The sequence below is a fragment of the Cucurbita maxima genome, unplaced genomic scaffold, assembly GCF_002738345.1.
Source record: "Cucurbita maxima cultivar Rimu unplaced genomic scaffold, Cmax_1.0 Cma_Scf00003, whole genome shotgun sequence".
In the NCBI taxonomy this organism is placed as follows: Eukaryota; Viridiplantae; Streptophyta; class Magnoliopsida; order Cucurbitales; family Cucurbitaceae; genus Cucurbita; species Cucurbita maxima.
Genome location: NW_019272019.1, coordinates 2,042,375 through 2,060,516, shown reverse-complemented (window position 1 = coordinate 2,060,516; position 18,142 = coordinate 2,042,375). Strand labels below are relative to the sequence as shown.

Sequence of the window (18,142 nt, the reverse complement as noted above, 5' to 3'; positions counted from 1 at the left end):
AAGCACTCCTGGGGTAGTGTGTCGAAAAAGAAAGTCCTATCAATTGGAAAGGAGAACAAAGCACTCCTGGGGCACTGTGTCAGCGAGGACAGATTGTGAGATCCCATATCGGTTGAAAAAGGAAACTCGAAAAGGAAAGCCCTATCGATTGGAAAAGGGAACAAAGCACTCTTGGGGCAGTGTGTCGGACATTGGCCCCCAAAGGAGTGAATTGTGAGAACTCACATCGGTTAGAGAGAGAAACTCGAAAAGAAAAACCTAAAGAGGATAATATCTGCTTCGTGTGAGCTCGTACCAATCTATATAATATCACATACATGAATAGAGATCTCTGTAGAAGCAACTATGGCGGCCCATTTGATCCAAAGGACCATCTTCCTCAGTTGTTGGACCCGACTCTTGGGCACTCTTAAGCTTTTCTCAGTATCCTTACTTTTCCGCGGCCACTACCCTCTTCTCCGCCCGCCCTCCTCCTACTCTTCACCTCCCTCTCATCAACTCCTCTGAATCTCTCATCCTTCCCATGTCCATGGCGTTTCTGAGCGCTCTTCATTTCAATTGAACAGTTGGGGAAACTTTTGATTCTTCCCATTTTGTTAATCTTCCGTTTTCGGCCTCGAAATTGGAGATTTCTCCCTGGGTTCTTGAGCTCCCTACGTAAGTTTTCTCTGGATTCCTCTCTCTGCGTAATTAGTCGAAAGGATTTGCCACCGTTTAGTGTTTTTTAGCTGCTATCAGTTCTTTTTCAGGGAGTTTGAGGAAATATTTTGCGTTTGTGGGCTCTGCCCAATTCGTGGTGAACGTTCTTCTTTGTTCCTGCGATTGTTGTTCAATAATTGAGGAAATTTGTGCGGGTTTTAGGGTTTATGATCTTCTAAAAGCTTGTTGGAATTGGATGTTTGAAGATTGTTCTAATTTAGGGTTTTGTTTTGGCTGTGGGTTTAGCTTCTGATCTTGCTATGATACATCTAAGTGCTAGGATTCTTTAGGTTATTCTCTCTTGGATCATATGCCCTATTTTTCCTGAGATCTACCCGTTTGGGCTGAGAAATTGCGGGTAATCTTGATGGACTGGTGGGCAACATTCAAGAACAGGTTGATATCATACAGTAGTTATTGGGATGAACGATTCTGCATCCATTGGCCAATTTCATGGACTCGTGCCGATGTCGTTAGCATTTGATTTCAATTTAAGTTCTTGTTGATTGTTTTATGAAACTTTTGGCCAAAATGATGGGACATGGTAACTGCTTTGTGGAGTGGAAGGAGCAATTTGTTTCACAAGAACGAGGAAACCGTGTCGTTCATTATTTTTTGAAGGATTCGGGTGGAGAGTCGATTCTTGCAGTTGTGGGGACTGAGAGGAGCGTTAGACACATGTTTTATGTTGTTGCTGATGAGTTTTTGCAAGCTCATGGGAAGGAAAGTTCTGTTCATACCGGTTTCAAATGGAGATCGAGGAGAGAGGTCGTGGATTGGCTTACTTCTATGCTATCAAAGCAGCATTCGCCTCGGGATCATTCTGGTTTGTAGGATTTTGTCTGCTTTAAAACCATTTTAGGCTTCGAAGTTTCTCTTTAAATGTTGTTATTGGCATCTTGACAAAGTTTTTTATGCAGAGCCTTGTAAATTTGATGCAATACAAACCCTGGGATCGCTTCAATTTTCACATAGTGGAGTAGTTGTTCCACAATCCAAGGTACCAGATGATAAGCCAACTTCCTTTTCTTCCATTGTTTATATTCAAACATTTTTGGGCATTCATTCCTCAGTTTGATCTCGACGTAGGTTCGCCCATCGAGGAATTCCAAGGGACTTGCATCAGATATTGTATGGTCCGGTGCTGCATGGACTTGCGGTAAACGACTCAAGCATTACCCATCGTTTTGCAGGAACGGGACTTCAATCATGGTGAGACCTACTCTCCAAAGGATATAATGTCGACATGGTCGATTAATGTGATTTAAATCTCCATATCCTCGTATATTATCCCATTTATGTGAGCAACGGTATATCAATATTGAATGATTTCTTTCTCTGTGCATTTCTTTCCATGATACCCGTAAATTGTGGTTGAATGGATTGTTAGTGTGAGATCCCACATTGGTTAGAGAGGGGAACGAAGCATTCCTTGTAAGGGTGTGGAAACCTCTCCCTAGTAGACGCGTTTTAAAACCGTGAGGTTGACGGAGATACGTAACGGGTCAAAGCGGACAATATCTACTAGCGATTGGCTTGGGTTATTACAAATGGTATTAGAGCCAGTCACTGGGCGGTGTGCCAGCGAGGACGCTGAGCCCTCAAAGGGGGTGGATTGTGAGATCTCACATTGGTTGGAGAGGGGAATGAAGCATTCCTTATCAGGGTGTGGATACCTTTTCCCTAGCAGACGCGTTTTAAAACTGTGAGGCTAACGACAATATGTAATAGGCTAAAGTGGACAATATCTACTAGCGGAGGGCTTGGGCTGTGTTGGTATTTGGATTATTTGAGACCGTGCATGCTGCTATTACCATCATTATCCAATCACTAAATTCTTCCCTTCCCCCTCATCAATGCTATTCAGGTACAATCTTTTGTTTATGTCATGGCTAAGGGAGACAACCACTATCTTGCTTATCTGGAAGACATGTACGAAGATAAGAGGGGTCATAAAAAGGTGAAAGTAAGGTGGTTTCATCATAGTCAAGAGGTGAAAGGTGTGATCACGTTGCGAAACTCTCACCCGAGAGAAGTTTTCATCACACCGTATGTGCAGGCCATCAGTGTCGAGTGTGTCGATGGTTCTGCAACAGTCTTGAATCGTGAACATTACGAAAAATGTGTGAATGCCTTTCCTCATGATGCACTTTCCAAAGTTCATCTTTGCTATAGACAGTTCAAAAGTAACCGATTAAAATCCTTCGACCTGAGTAAATTGCGTGGCTATTTCGATCAGCCAGTCTTCTCTTGTCTGAGTCTCAGTGTATTATCAAAATCCGAGCCCATCTTCGATAGCTTGACTGAGGAGGATGATGAAGATTTGGACCCAGAAAATAGTGTTAGACCGCAAGTTAAAAGGATGAGAAATGCTAAAGGATGTCGAAATTTTGAGTTCGCAAATTCAAAGGTTCGAAATTCGGGTAGTCATCAACATATGTTGACCTATAAATCTTGCCAGAACCATAATTACACCTTTCTAGGCACGAGGTTTCTTTCACATAGACATGTTTTGGACGATAACAACCCAGCGTATGAGGTTAACGAGAAGATAGAATTGCTGTGTCAAGATAGTGGCATTCGAGGCTGCTGGTTCAGGTGTACGGTTTTGTATGCATCATCGAAACAGATTAGAGTACAATATGAGGATCTGCAAGATGAAGATGGCTATGGCAACCTTGAGGTGAGTTTCAATGCAACACTCTTAGCTACTGCCCCTGAGTTCATTTAATCGTTGTCTTATATATTGTTCGAGTGCATCTGCTGTATTTCGTTTTCGGCAAGGAATTTCAACTTGAAGTAAGCGACAACTCACAAGTTTTTCTGCTTACAGGAATGGGTCCCTGCTTGTAAAGTTGCTCTACCCGACAAACTCGGCATGAGGCACCCCGGTCGCCTAATCACAAGGCCAGCCCCACAAGAGAAAACAGAGCTCACTCTTGATATCGGTGTCGCAGTCGACGCATGGTGGAGCGACGGCTGGTGGGAAGGAGTCGTTACTGGCCTAGATATTTCAGGCAACGATGATGTGCTCGTCTACTTTCCAGGTACTCTTATCGAAAACGTCAAAGTCATTCTTCCCGTCCATCGATCGTTACCTAAAAACCTCCATTACTGTCAACAGGTGAAAGCTTATTCTTAAACATTCATCGAACCAATCTTCGAATATCTAGAGACTGGTTAGGAGACCACTGGATTAACATCGACACCAAACCTTCTATACTTTCAACTATATCTGACAATAAACATTCCAAGTCTGCTACCCTTGTAGCCATGTCTTGCATCGACATAAAGGAGGAGGAGACACTCGAGGAAACCGCGTTAGCTAGTCTCGAAAAGCTTCATGAAGCAAATGATGAGCAGCAGAAGCAAGTATCGTCGGACAAAGACAACCGGAGTGAGGACGATGATGATGTAGCTGACACGAAAAACAGTACCCATGATTTGAACAGCTGTGATAGTGAGGAGGAAAATGATGAACGTAGCAATGGCGTTAAATCGGAAATGGATTCCATGGAAACGTCTGAACCGAACCAAGAGGAAGAAGAAGGAGAGGACATGGATATGGAAGGTGTAGATGCTTAGAAAAATACAAGCCTGTGCTCTGCATTGTAAATAGTTGATGGATCAGTTTCACTTGATATGTACAGAATTGAGTGCAGATTTAGTAGGTTTAGTTGAGAGCATTACTATCTTAGTGATGTAACAATAACTATTAAAAGAGGATTATAAAGTTGTATTTCTAGTTTATTCCCTAACGAAAATACCTAATAGAAGAACTACACATTAAACAACTTTGTACCTCGAAACTCTATGTACTTTCTCTGGTGTCGTTGATATCTCTTTAACAATACATAGGTTACTGAAAGGATCTCGAAGACCTATTAAAGCACGGGTTTTAAGCAACCAATCGAATTGTACGAGTATCCTTTTAGCATAACATAGGTCTCATTGAAAGGATCTCGGAGACCCATTGAAGCACAAAAGTCAGAATTTATTTTGAAAATAGATTTCTATTTGAAGAGTGGATAACTGCATGGATAAGTTCACACTAACCATCAATTTTGGGTTCAATTCGGGATTTTCCTTGAAAGATGTCGGGAAGGAATTGGAATGTTAAACTCTCAAACTCTCTACGGTAATATGCTTTCTGAATTACTCGTTTGGGTTCTATGTTTATAAATGACTGATAGATTCTTCATGTTAAAGAACTTTGTACTTCAAACACTGACTTTTTAGATTCAAACTAAACAACCGAACTTGAACACACAACTCAAAAAATCTATATAAAAAAGAACTAAACAACTCCCGAACTCATAACTCTAAAAACCTTTGAAATATATATATATACTTTTCTCGGTTCCATTGCTACAGTGGATTTTACGCAACCAGTTGGATAATATAATATCTCTTTAACATAATAACATAGATCATTGAAAGGATCTCGGAGACCCACCAAAACACGAAAGCCATAATTTTTTAGGAAATGGATTTCTATTCGAAGAGTGGATAACGGACACGGATAAACTCACACTAACCATCAATTTTGGATTGTATTCGGAATTGGAATGTATAATTTAGGTTTAAATCTTTATAAACAATTGCGTTACATGGAAATAGAGTAAACAGCTGAAGACTCACAACACAACCAAATGGCTTTTAATAATTTCATAAATTAAACAAGTTGTATACTTAATAACCTCACTTAGTGTTTGGAACGCCCCAAACTCATAAACTCATAAGAACTCGTAACTCATAAGAACTCATAACTCAACTCTCTATCGTCTCTCTCTCCTCACTCTCTCTCTCTCTCCCCCTCTTCTCTTCTCTTCTCTCTCCTCACTCTTTATAATCTCTCTCCCTTGCTCCTCTCTCTCTCTCCCTCTCTCATATGTATCTCTCTGAATCTTTCCTTATAATCTCTCTTTGTATCTCTCTTTATAATCTCTCTCTCTCTCTCTCTCCCCCCTCTTCTCTTCTCTCTCCTCCCTCTTTATAATCTCTCTCCCTTGCTCCTCTCTCTCTCTCCCTCTCTCATATGTATCTCTCTGAATCTTTCCTTATAATCTCTCTTTGTATCTCTCTTTAAAATCTCTCTCTCTCTCTCCCTGAAATGGGTTTTATATCTCTCTCTCTCTCTCCCTGAAATGGGTTTTATATATCTCTCTCTCTCTGAATCTCTCTCCCTATAATCTCTCTCTCTCTCACTCTTTATAATCTCTCTCCCTTGCTCCTCTCTCTCTCTTTATAATCTCTCTCCCTTGCTCCTCTCTCTCTCTCTTTATAATCTCTCTCCCTTGCTCCTCTCTCTCTCTCTCCCCCTCTCTGAGATGTATCTCTCTGAATCTTTCTTTATAATCTCTCTTTGTATCTCTCTTTATAATCTCTCTTTGTATCTCTCTTTATAATCTCTCTTTGTATCTCTCTTTATAATCTCTCTTTGTATCTCTCTTTATAATCTCTCTCTCTCTCTCTGAAATGGGTTTTGTATATCTCTCTCTCTCTTTATAATCTCTCTCCCTATGATCTCTCTCTCTGAATCTCTCTCTCTTTATAATCTCTCTCCCTATGATCTCTCTCTCTGAATCTCTCTGTCTCTGTGTGTGTGAAGTGGGTTTTTGTGTATATAAAAAGAGAAGAGAGGTTTATAAAAAAACACAACACACAAAGTAGTGGGTTTCGTGGGAAGTTAAAATTGAAAACACAAACCCTTTGCCTTTTCTTTTCTCTCCCATGCAAAGACAATCCCTTCCATAAACAAAACAACAACATAATCACTCCCTCATTCCCTCACTCAATCTCAAAACCCCCCCTCTCCTCCTCTCCCATTACCCATTACCCATTACCCATTACCCATTGCCCATTCAAAGAGCCTCTCTTAATATTCCCCCTTCCCCCCACTACCCATTAATAATACTGTAACTCCTCCTCCTCCTTCCCTCCACGCCCTTTTAACTCCTCCTCCTCCTCCTCTCCCAAAAAAAGCCAATCTTTTTGCCCCTCATGACCACCCTCCCTCTCCTCCTCCTCCTCCTTCTTCTTCTCTTCGGTCTCTCCGGTCAGGCCTCCGGCGGTGGCGCTGCTGCTCCTGCTGCTGCTGCTTTTGCTGCTGGGGGAGGTGAGAGATATGCCATCAGTTGGGATGACTTGCGTGTGGATGTTCCGTCGCGGCAGGGTCTCAGCTCCGGAGTGCATGGCGGCGGGGTTCAGAATGGAACTGGAACTAGAATCATTGTGGTGGATAGAAGCTCCTCCGGCGACTCCACCACCGTGCAAGGGGCGGTGGATTTGGTTCCTCATAATAACAATCAGAGAGTTAAGATTTATATTCGTCCTGGCATTTACAGGTAACTTCTTTTATTCATATATATATATATATATATATATATATATATATAATTCATTCAGTTCTTCTCTTGTTTCGTCATTGTTTCGTCATTCTAAGAATGTTTTTAAAATCGTGATCTTATTCGTAGTTGGGAATGAGAAGAAGTCTAAATTAATGGACATTAATGAACCGTCATTCATCAATGTTGCAAATTATACACAATCAATTTGTTTCAAGATCATAGACAGTACCGTCTTTAGTATCATTTGCTCGAGATCAAATCATTGAAAATTTTCAAAATTAGATTTTATTTTTGAGATTTTGGCCTTAAATTCAAAATCTTTTCTTAAAAATTACGGTAAAAATCCGATTTAGGCTCTTATTTTTTTTTAAAAAAATATCTAATATATTCCAAAATTTCAATTTTATGTTTAATAAATCTTGCTTTTTAAATAATTAATTGACCTACTATATATATAAAAAAAATCATTTTTATATCTAATAAAACCTAAACTTTAAAATAAATTTATATTTAGCAAAATCGAGAAATTTTAAAAATACTAAAATTAAAGTTATTATAAGCATATTAGATATCACCCATAAAAAATTTAAGTTTTATGAAATTAATTGGTGTGTGTGTGCATGTATCTATATACGTGTGTGTATGTATATATATGTGTGTGTATATATGTGTGTATATATGTGTGTGTGTATATATGTGTGTATATGTGTGTGTGTATATATGTGTGTATATGTGTGTGTATATATATATGTGTGTATATATGTGTGTGTATATATGTATATGTATATGTATATAATAAATTTCTAATTTTTTTTAAAGAAATATATATTGTTTTGAATTGATCTACAAAACCAAGATTTGATGAACTAAAAGTGTATTGTAATATGAACTTGCAGAGAGAAGGTATACATACCCATCACCAAGCCATATATTTCATTGATAGGAAACAGGAAACGAATGACAGACACTGTAATTACGTCGAACAGCAAAGCTTCCGACAAAGATGTCAGCGGACTCGAGCTCGGGACGTATAGAACAGCGACGGTTGCGATCGACTCCGACTACTTCTGTGCATCAGGAATCACATTCGAGGTTAGGAACATAAACGAAGATAAACAAAGATAAAAGAGTAAGTATGAAGTTATTGAGTTTTGTAAGTTCAATGTGGTTTGGTTTGTAGAACACAGTGGTTTCAGCGCCTGGAGATAAGGGAAGACAAGCTGTGGCTCTAAGGATTTCAGGAGAGAAGGCTATGTTTTATAGAGTCAAGTTCTTAGGACAACAAGATACACTTTTGGATGATATGGGCACACACTATTTCTATCAATGTCACATTCAAGGGACTATTGATTTCATATTTGGTACGGCTAGATCACTCTATGAGGTAACGAGTTCTAGACACATAGTCGATCGCTTTAGAGTTTTGAACTTGTCGTCTGATGTTTGTCTGTTTTTCTCTCTTGAAAACCAGCAATGTGTGATAACTTCCACGGCAGAGACCTTTGGAGCTATAGCAGCGCATCATCGGAGCTCGCCAGACGATGACACCGGGTTCTCTTTCGTGCGCTGCGTGATTAATGGAAGTGGCAGAGTACTACTGGGAAGAGCATGGGGGACCTATTCAAGAACAATATATTCTTACTGTTACATTGAAGATATGATAAGTCCGTTAGGATGGAGCGACTGGAGCGACCCATCAAGACAAAGGTAAGGAAAATATACTTACAATAATGACCCCCCCGACACATACACACATATACCATGACATTAACCGAGGTGGGCGTAAGTTGACCCAAACACTCACAAGAATTATAAATATCCCTCCACCTCTTGAATCAAGCTAATCTAATAGAATTTTTCAATTGTTATCCACCCACAGGACAGCAGTTTTTGGGCAATATAGATGCAGGGGCAGTGGAGCTAACACAAAAGGTTGGGTGCCATGGGCAAGGACTTTCACCTCCGAGGAAGTGAGACCTTATGTAGATAGGAACTTCATCAATGGAGAACAATGGCTTAACCTATGATGAGATATAACACAAAGAATATCAACTTTTGACACTAAAAACTTGGACTTTGTCCTCCAATACAAAAAAACATATATAGAACAACCATCATGTTGAGTTCCAATGATGGAATAACAAACAAAAATGTAGCAACAATTACATCAACGCCAAAGAGTAATTAGAAACAAGCGTCTATGTTTAGAACATTTTATAATTCTTTCGAGTGGTTATCTACTTCCTTTTTTGCTTACTTTCTTGTAAACAACCTTAAATAATAGGGCATGAATTGAATTATTGGATTGATTATTTATTGCAGAGAAATCAGTTTACAACAACACTTCGACCAATATTATGGATTAATGCTTTTTCAAATGTTTCAATGATCAAAATCATGCATGCCTTGAGAGTATATGATCGATATAAAACTATGACTAGCATATATATATAGAGAGAGGGGTCTTGATTTGATTTGACTAGCTTGCTAATTCTTTTAATACAATGCTTATAGTATTCATGAGAAAATATTTTCTCACAATAGAACAATTCTCTACAAAGCTCTAAAAATGGCCAATTTCCTTGTAACGGCCCAAGCTCATCTCTAGCAGATATTGCCTATTTGGGTTTTTCCTCAAGGTTTTTAAAACGCGTCAACTAGGGAGATGTTTCCACAACCTTATAAAAGGTGTTTCGTTCTCCTCCCCAATCAATATGGGATCTCATATTCCTAGTGGATGACCAAAAGTTTCTTAGATTCACTCATAAGATTCCTCAGACTCTTCTAAGGCAATACCATATTCTGACTATATATTAAGTTCGAACCAAAGGAATGAAGAAGACATCAAACTTCACTGTATTACGGTAGGAAGACAATTTACATAAATATGAGGGATTCAAAACTTCATAAAAAGCATGCTTGAAGAAATGGCTAGTCTCTTGGGAGGAAAATGGCAGAAGCATCCCAAATTTCAAAAAGACAAGAAAATGCAGCTTAATTTTCTTAGCAATCAGTTAACTTATGTAGTTTAGAAGCCTTACAAGCATATTTCAAAAGCGTCTCACGTGCCAATATTTGGTCCTCGAGTCGACACTGGCTGGCCATGAGAATATCTCCATTGACCACAGGCTGAGCATTTCTCCAACTTCACACTGTTTTCTAAGGTGCAGAACTTACATGACCAGAATTTGTATTTGGTATCAGCAGCTTTTGACTTTGGTGAGAAACAGAGCTCACATATTGGAGCTAGTGGCTGCATGACAATGAACATTGGCATGGAAAAAAAAAAACAGTGGGAAGCTTGGCAGGACGATATATAATAAACGTGCCCATCACGATACTTTAAGGTAAATATGTACACTTTTATATGTAGCAATGTGAAGTTAAATTAAAGGACTAATCTATGGTGCTAAATTTTACAATTCTCACTGCAGTCCAAGCATGTATTGAGGAAAAGTATAGAGATTGTGCAAAGATGATGGTTCATATAGTAATCAAATATATGAATCAATAAAGTTCAGAACACATACTGGATTCAGTAAGGTGCAATTTCCACACTCCCACATGGAAAGTTCTCCAGGATGAGTAGTTCCATCATGAATTGGCATCAAATTAGAGGATGAACAGGGACGATCTATTGAGCTAGTTTCTGCACAAGATTGAGGAAATGGAACTCTAAATGTCATTTTATGACGCTTATTTGATTCAGCATCATAGTCAGCAGAGGAACCAGGGATTACAAAATCGGGTTTCAGGTGACCATTGGATGACTTAATAGAACTCCTTTCCGTCTCACGACATCTTTTATCGTGGAAAGCATCCATACCCTGACTTGGATTGCTAAACAGTTGTGATTCACCTGCTTGGGGGCGAAGCGCAACTTCTGATGAAAAATCAGAGCAACAATCCTCATCCACAGGCATTGCTTGAGATGAAGCGCACCAAATATCATCCTGAAGCCTCCTTTCTGCAGCCATTGCAGCTGCTTGTACAGGACTTAATGCGACCATGATGTCGCTATCACCACCAAGCCGTTTAGGCCCAGATGGAAGTAGAGATCTCAAACGCCTTCTTCCTTCTGCAGCAGCTAGGGAAGATTTGCGGAGGGAAGAAAGAGGGGGTTGATGACTATTACCACCCAAGCGTCTCCCCGGGATATCAAATCCCTGTGCTGTACCACTAATTCCCTTAGCCATCAACTCCTCGCATTCCTACATTTTACAAAAACCATCAAATTGGATGCATGATAAGAGAAATGTCCAATCAAAATGTAAATTTCCAAGAATAAAATAGAACAATACAAACATGGGATTACATTGATGAACATTCTATTAAGTGAAACATATGCCCATGAGTTGTAAATGGAAAACAAATTTGCAATCAGGCAGTAAAACATGATGAACATTTATGAAACGCAAAGAACTAAAAGCAGCAAATCTAGTCCAAGTACAAAATTAGACGATTCCTCCTCCTTGCAGCACTTAATAAAAAATATCAAAAAGACAATGCCACTACTTTAGTCTCTGATCAGGCAATTTCTTTAAACAATGTTATGTCAATCAATTGGCATGCAATAGGGTTATAATAAGCGCCAAGAAGAAAAAAAGCATAAATGAACCACCTTTCTAAGCTCATCCCAAAGCTTGTAGAAATTGGCATTGTGAGGACCATGAAGATTGTGGCAAAGCTCATGTAGCATTGTATCCAACACTTGATTGAAAGGGAAGAAATCTCCATCCCTATTTGGCCTTCGAAGCCTCAACTTCACATGAATTCCACGTCCCACATTTACCCCTAAAAGTGCTGGATTTTTTGGGCTGCAAATTTATCAATAAATCATAATGCAGGAAGAAATAGACACCAGAATATATGAGTACATCAAGAATAGAGCAACAACAATAGGAAATTCATTGTTTCCCCTTACCAATCACAAGATTAAAAAGCACAGGGATAAACCAAGAATGAACATTTTGGGCAGTTTGATTTGGTTAAACAAATTTCTCTTTTCATCATTCCTTGCAACAAAAACTAATCAAATGAAAATTAACATCTTCAGCATTTTCATTTCGTCAGATCCACCAAGAACAATGTAAAATATGATAAACATAGAATCCAAGAGGAAAATCAACAACAAAAAAATTACTATCCTTCCATTATAATGAACAACATGGTTGAAACCTCAACCTACCAAGAGAAAAGGTACAATGACTTCTAAATATCATTTACCAGAACTCCGAAAGAATCTTGACTCGCCATTTGTGCCTACACATAATGGGTTGGACTTGTTTCGCAATTCTCTCCAGCATCTCCTTTGCTTCTTTCTCTCCAGCCTTCTTCTTCAAGGCTTTAATTTCCCAAACTTTGTTAACGTCGCTCACATCCATACTAAGAAATGAAAAATTCGGGAACTTAAACAAGCGATTAAGCGCACGAAACTTAACAAATCAGATTCACCGTAATTACGGACAGAACTGAAATCGGAATCTGTTAATTCGAAAGCATATTTCAAGCAGATTAAGGATCATTTGGAACTCGAATCGGCATTGAAACTTGGAAGAAGAGATTTGTTTCACCATGATCGAGAATTGGCTCGACGGCAAGAAATTCTGATAAGATCGGCCAGGTTTGGGACGCATTTTAAAACTATTGGAGGGATTGGTGAAGTTCATAGACGCGCTTTATATATTTAACCTTTTTTTTAAATATTTGGGGAAAATTCAATTTATATCATAATTATATTAATTATTATATACCACTTATTAATTATTAATATTTATTTTCACTCCATTTATTTAAAATCAACTCAAAATAAACTAAATAAAATTATTATTGTCCAAAAATATTACTAAAATCATTACCTTCTTCTTTCTTAATAAAATAAATAAATAAATAAAATAATGACCACCACAATTTTCTTCGAACTTTTTTCATTAAATAAGGAGGATGTCACAGTCATATTTGTCCAAGCACGTGTTGTCTATGATTACATGGCAGATGTCCCGTTCTTGCTTGTCAATGACGTGTTGTCCATAGTTGCATGCCCATTTCAAACCACTTTTGCATGCTTTCATCCAAGATAGGTCGTTTCACGTTGGGTCAATACAGGAGTATATAACCATTCACCAAAACCATGTCTACACCCCCAAGGCTAACCTAGAATGATTTTTAAATGTATTTCTTCGACTTTTAAAATTATATATTTTTTTAAAAAAATTTAAAAAATAATAATGAAGATTTTAAATTGAACAATATTTTTTAAAATATTATTAAGTGTATTTTTTTTTTTTTAAAGACTTTTTCTTATTATTAAACTTTTAAATATAAAATTTATGGATTTTTTTTAGGGAATTTACAAAAGATGAATGGAACATGGCGAGCTGATTTTTTCTCATTAAAAGGGGAATTTTGGATCATAGGTTTCTCTGCTTGTTGCTCACACTCAGCTCAAGAATCTCTATCCAACAGCCGTACCATCAAATCCGTTTCGTATTTGATCAACTTTTCATCTCTGGATTTCTAAACTCAGTTCAACAATGGCGGGTCTTGCGATTGTTATGGATCTATTACGGAAAAATCCGGCCGTCAACGCACCGCAAAGCTTCCACTCTTATGGGGCGTTCTCCGCCGCCGCTGCCGCTGCTGGAACCCCTTTTGCCTTCAGAGCTTTCTTAGGGTATGTGTTGATGCGTCAATGGTTTCGATGTTCTTGTCTTGAGTTTGATTTCTTCGTTATCGAGATGATCGGATTAAATTTTATTTTTTTTAAATTCACTTTTATCTACTGGTTGTTTCTTTGAATTGGATTCGTCTGTTGAGATTTGTAGTTTCGAAGTGCAAATTATAGCGGACCATATACTGTCAGGGCTGAGAAATTTGATGAAACGATAGAGTTCTTCATTTGTTCTTCTTGAAATTTGAAATGAACTGATTCTGTTTGTGCAAATCGTTGTTAATCAGTTGTTAATCATTGTTTATCTGTTTGAGAACGTGTTTTTGTTTGATTTTTCATTAGCAGTTCTCAGTTTACATGGTTAGGGATGGGTTGTTTTATTCAAATTTTCATGTTCTGTAACGACCCATGCCTATCGCTAGCAGATATTGTCCTCTTTGGACTTTCCCTTTCGGGCTTCCCCTCAAGGCTCAATATCTACTAGCGGTGTATCTGGGGCGTTACAAATGGTATCAGAGCTAGACATCGGACGATGTGTCAGCCTTCTCGTTGTTCCCCGTAGGGGGGTAGCCACGAGGCGGTGTGCCAGAAAGAACGCTGGGCCCCAAAGGAGGGTGGATTTAGAGGCGGTCTCACATCGATTGGATAAAGGAACGAGTGCCAGCGTCGCCCCAAAGGGGGGTGGATTTAGGGGCGGTCCCACATCGATTGGATAAAGGAACGAGTGCCAGCGAGGACGTTGGGCCCCGAAGGGGGCTGGATCGTGATGTCCCACATTGGTTGGGGAGGAGAACAAACCACTATTTATAAGGGTGTGGAAACCTTTCCCTAGCAGACACGTTTTAAAGCCTTGAGGAAAAGCCCAAAGAGGACAATATCTGCTAGCGGTGGATATGGGGCGTTACATGTTCTTTGTGGTGAAGTATGATAATTATCTTTATATTTGAAATTCTTTTGTAACTATAGCCTTTTGATGATTATTATCAATTGGAAAGAGCTTATCATGTAGTTCCTTGACGGGGTTGGTTGGGAGAGGAGTCCCTGCATCGGTTAATTAAGGGGTTGATTATGGGTTTATAAGTAACGAATACGTCTCCATTGGCATGAGGCCTTTTGGGGAAACCTAAAGCAAAACCATGAGAGCTTATGCTCAAAGTGGACGATATCATACTATTGTGGAGATTCGTGATTCCTAACATGGTATCAGAACCATGCCTTTAACTTAGTCATGTCAATAGAATCCTCAAATGTCGAACAAAAAAGTTGTAAGCCTTGGAGGTGTAGTCAATAGTGACTCAAGTGTCGAACAAATGGTGTACTTTGTTCGATGACTCTAGAGAAGGAGTCAAGCCTCGATCAAGGGGAGGTTGCTCGAGGGCTCCATAGGCTTCAGGGGAGGCTGTATGGTGTACTTTGTTCGAGAGGAGAATTGTTGGGTGAGGAGTTTCCCCATCGGCTAATTAAGGAGTTGATCGTAGGTTTATAAGTAATGAATTACATCTCCATTCGTACGAGGCCTTTTGGATAAACCAAAAGCAAAACCATGAGAGCTTATGCTCAAAGTGGACAATATCATACCATTGTGGAGATTCGTGATTTCTAACAGGGTCCTCTACCTCGGCCTCTAAGTTGTTCATATTTTGGCGGTTTTAATGAAGTTTTATGATGTTTCGGTAAAAAATACAAATGATTAACAACTTAAATTCGATATTAACTCTCGGAACTAGATTAGATTGTAATCCAATTCTCAGGTGAACGAGTTTTGAGCTTCATATGATGGATGATAGACTCTCGAAAACTGAATACGTGAAATCTGCAAGTGTTCTTAGATTTACTATCATTAGGATTTCGCTTACATGAAATTGCATCTTTCTAGTCAGTTTATACTATGATTTACCTATGGTTGGTTACTTAACATGAATGGTCGTGCTACGACAGTAACCGGATTCCAATTGCTCATTGTGATGCCGGTGTGGACGTGACCGGGGACTACCTCTCAAATCTACAGAGTGCATCAAGGAAAATCTTTCAGCATGAGTCTCTTCAATACACTACAAAGGAGTACAACATTGAGTTAAAGCCATTATTCTCTGCTTTTCAATGGAGGATGCTCGGTATGACAACGTTGAGGTCGTTTCTGATGTTTTATTTGCCTCTTTTGGAGCCCCGTGCAAAGTTGGAAGACGAGGACGATGAGGACTTCTTCAACGATGCTCAAGAAGAGCAGCAAGTTGATCTAGTTTCTCCGTTTAAAAAGTCCATCAAGCAAATCGTCCGTGAGGTTTGTCGAATTACCCATTCTCCATTTTTTTTCTTCTACCAAATACTTGTTCTTTAGCTGATATAAAAATATGTTCTTGGAAAAAAAAAACTATATTGAAAATGAAGGAATCTGATTATGAAGTTTAAGGAATCAACATTAATTGATCTGTGTTTTGAACTGCCTTGAGTAAAAGCTTGTCGAGTTGTTTTTCCCTCCGTATGGTTAGGTCTAAAACCATTCATGTAACAACCCAAACCCACCGTTACGAGATATTGTACTCTTTAGGCTTCCCCTCGATGTTTTAAAACGCGTCTACTAGGGAGAGGTTTCCACACCCTTATTAAGGAATGTTTCGTTCCTCTCTCCTAACCGATGTGGGACCTTACAACTCGGTAGCTTGCTTACCGCCTGCCTTCGTTGTGGGGTTTAACGGTTGTAGAGTTACGTATTGGTCTTATTGCTCTGAGGATAGAATGTCACCTGTGTGTTCCATGAACTAAGTGATACTTCATTAGTGAAAACTGCTTGATCTCTTAGCGGAAGTTATTGTTTATAGCATCTTGAATTTTCATATTATTTCGCTTATCAGCCCATTCCTCGTCAAACGCTCGAAATTACATCGTGTTAACCCCACTTATTTGTCATATACTGAAATACTATCTTCTTTCTGGCTATTGATTAAACGATAAGCGTAATCGATATTGAAATGCTGTCTTGTATTTCATGGCTTACGCTCGAGTTAAATGTTCGGGAAATGGTAAAAAAATTCGTTCAGGACTCGAGCAACCAGCTTCCGGGTGCCATATCTCTATTGGAACTACTGTGTTGCCTTGCTTATTCTGGATCCTTTTGTTCTGCAATGTCTTCTTTTTTTCATCTGTCTCTGTAATAGATGTTTCTTATAACACTTGAAATCAAGTTCATTGATCACTTTATTTGGATATCATCAGACTACCGTCGTCACAACGAGACGCGTCTTGGAAAGAATTTCGGTCCACTATTTTTCGCAGCGTATTGCATGGAAGCTTCTTAAAGGTAACTATCCTCACCGTTCCTAATTTTTCGACATCGTTTGAAATGGCAAACAAGATTTAAAGATAAGTTTTCTTTCATTTGTAATTGGTAGCTGGTAATGTAATGAACCAACTTGTCTATTTATTGACACGACAGATGTTCCGAAATCCGCCATTCGCAAGGCTGGACGAGGACTGCCTACTTCGGTCTACTTCTTTAGAGTTAGCAGGACGACGTTCAGAGGTTAAATTCCATTATCAACCCCCCCTCCCCGCCCCGAAAAGAATATACCCATCACCATTCTCAGATGCTCATTGTGTTTTCCTGCTTGGACTTGACAATACAGGACACGCTCTAGGAGTTGCAGCTTCATGGCTTGTCCAAGTCGGTATCGAAATCTACCGATACATATCTGCGAAAGTAAAGCCCAAAGAAGACGATATAAGTGATGAAACTGATAAAGTTATACTTTTAAGGAAGAAGATTGCAGGCGCTACTCTCCGATGTAGCACATCGCTAGTTTTCGCTTCCATTGGAGCAGGCATAGGCGCCACACTCTTCCGCCCATCGACAGGCCAGTGGATCGGTAAGTTCCCACACCCTTCCAAACCCATCGTTGCAACAGGCATTGACATATATAATGAAGAATCGTCGGTACTGGTGCGTTGTGACTCGTTTTTGAATCATTAGAATCCTTTGATTGTGTGTGCAGGATGTGCTGTGGGGGACTTGGCAGGGCCTGTTATTGTGACAATATGCCTGGAGAAAACGTTGAACTTGGATCTTTAGCTCACTTGGGGTATAGTCTTCTGACTCATTCTTTGAAACTTCATATGGGAATGTGTATTGATTTCTTCTGGATTTTCTTCTACTCAGCCCTGCGGACAGGCCATTAATGCATAAACTCCATTTTTCTGTAATAGCTTTTTGGTTACATTATCATTTTAGGCCTAATGAGATACTTTGATTTTAATATCGTCTTTTCCCTGTATCTCGACTTTATACAAAATTTAACTCGTTTCATAGCTATTTGATTTTCAGAGTCTCTGATGCTTGGAATTGACTTAGATTTTAAGATTGAGACACCCGAGTAAAGGTAAAGTACATAAATGAATCGAGACTATATTTAAATGAGAGGAATCTTAA

General features: G+C 39.1%; 4 protein-coding genes across 10 annotated transcripts; 3 read left to right on the top strand and 1 right to left on the bottom strand.

Annotated features, from left to right (window-relative positions):
• Positions 1 to 373: 373 nt before the first annotated feature.
• On the top strand, positions 374 to 4,451 carry LOC111476483. The gene is made up of 6 exons (XM_023120155.1): positions 374 to 1,525; positions 1,620 to 1,699; positions 1,789 to 1,911; positions 2,567 to 3,382; positions 3,533 to 3,746; positions 3,824 to 4,451. Exons 1-6 carry the CDS (start codon positions 1,213 to 1,215, stop codon positions 4,282 to 4,284), a joined length of 2,007 nt encoding a protein of 668 aa, XP_022975923.1. The 5' UTR covers positions 374 to 1,212; the 3' UTR covers positions 4,285 to 4,451.
• A 2,251-nt stretch (positions 4,452 to 6,702) lies between these two features.
• On the top strand, positions 6,703 to 9,076 carry LOC111475843 (pectinesterase QRT1). The gene is made up of 5 exons (XM_023119954.1): positions 6,703 to 7,046; positions 7,946 to 8,141; positions 8,230 to 8,433; positions 8,521 to 8,756; positions 8,929 to 9,076. Exons 1-5 carry the CDS (start codon positions 6,703 to 6,705, stop codon positions 9,074 to 9,076), a joined length of 1,128 nt encoding a protein of 375 aa, XP_022975722.1.
• Positions 7,888 to 12,722, bottom strand: LOC111476695. Of its 7 annotated transcripts, none has more exons than XR_002717153.1 (7): positions 12,522 to 12,722; positions 12,276 to 12,434; positions 11,668 to 11,866; positions 10,580 to 11,260; positions 10,091 to 10,302; positions 8,776 to 9,070; positions 8,162 to 8,666 (listed from the first exon to the last, which is right to left on the bottom strand). XR_002717153.1 is itself a non-coding variant. In XM_023120471.1 (7 exons), exons 1-6 carry the CDS (start codon positions 12,716 to 12,718, stop codon positions 10,111 to 10,113), a joined length of 1,347 nt encoding a protein of 448 aa, XP_022976239.1. In that variant the 5' UTR covers positions 12,719 to 12,722; the 3' UTR covers positions 8,162 to 8,666; positions 10,091 to 10,110. The 7 variants fall into 7 exon arrangements, 6 of the variants coding, with proteins under 6 accessions (XP_022976237.1, XP_022976239.1, XP_022976240.1 ...); XM_023120471.1 differs by lacking the exon at positions 8,776 to 9,070 and having other exon boundaries at positions 10,580 to 10,795; positions 10,877 to 11,260; XM_023120469.1 differs by lacking the exons at positions 8,162 to 8,666; positions 8,776 to 9,070 and adding an exon at positions 7,888 to 8,116.
• Positions 12,723 to 13,415: 693 nt separating this feature from the next.
• On the top strand, positions 13,416 to 17,971 carry LOC111476747. Its single transcript, XM_023120541.1, has 6 exons — positions 13,416 to 13,722; positions 15,658 to 16,000; positions 16,933 to 17,017; positions 17,153 to 17,239; positions 17,343 to 17,582; positions 17,709 to 17,971. Exons 1-6 carry the CDS (start codon positions 13,583 to 13,585, stop codon positions 17,783 to 17,785), a joined length of 972 nt encoding a protein of 323 aa, XP_022976309.1. The 5' UTR covers positions 13,416 to 13,582; the 3' UTR covers positions 17,786 to 17,971.
• The last annotated feature ends 171 nt before the right edge of the window (positions 17,972 to 18,142 follow it).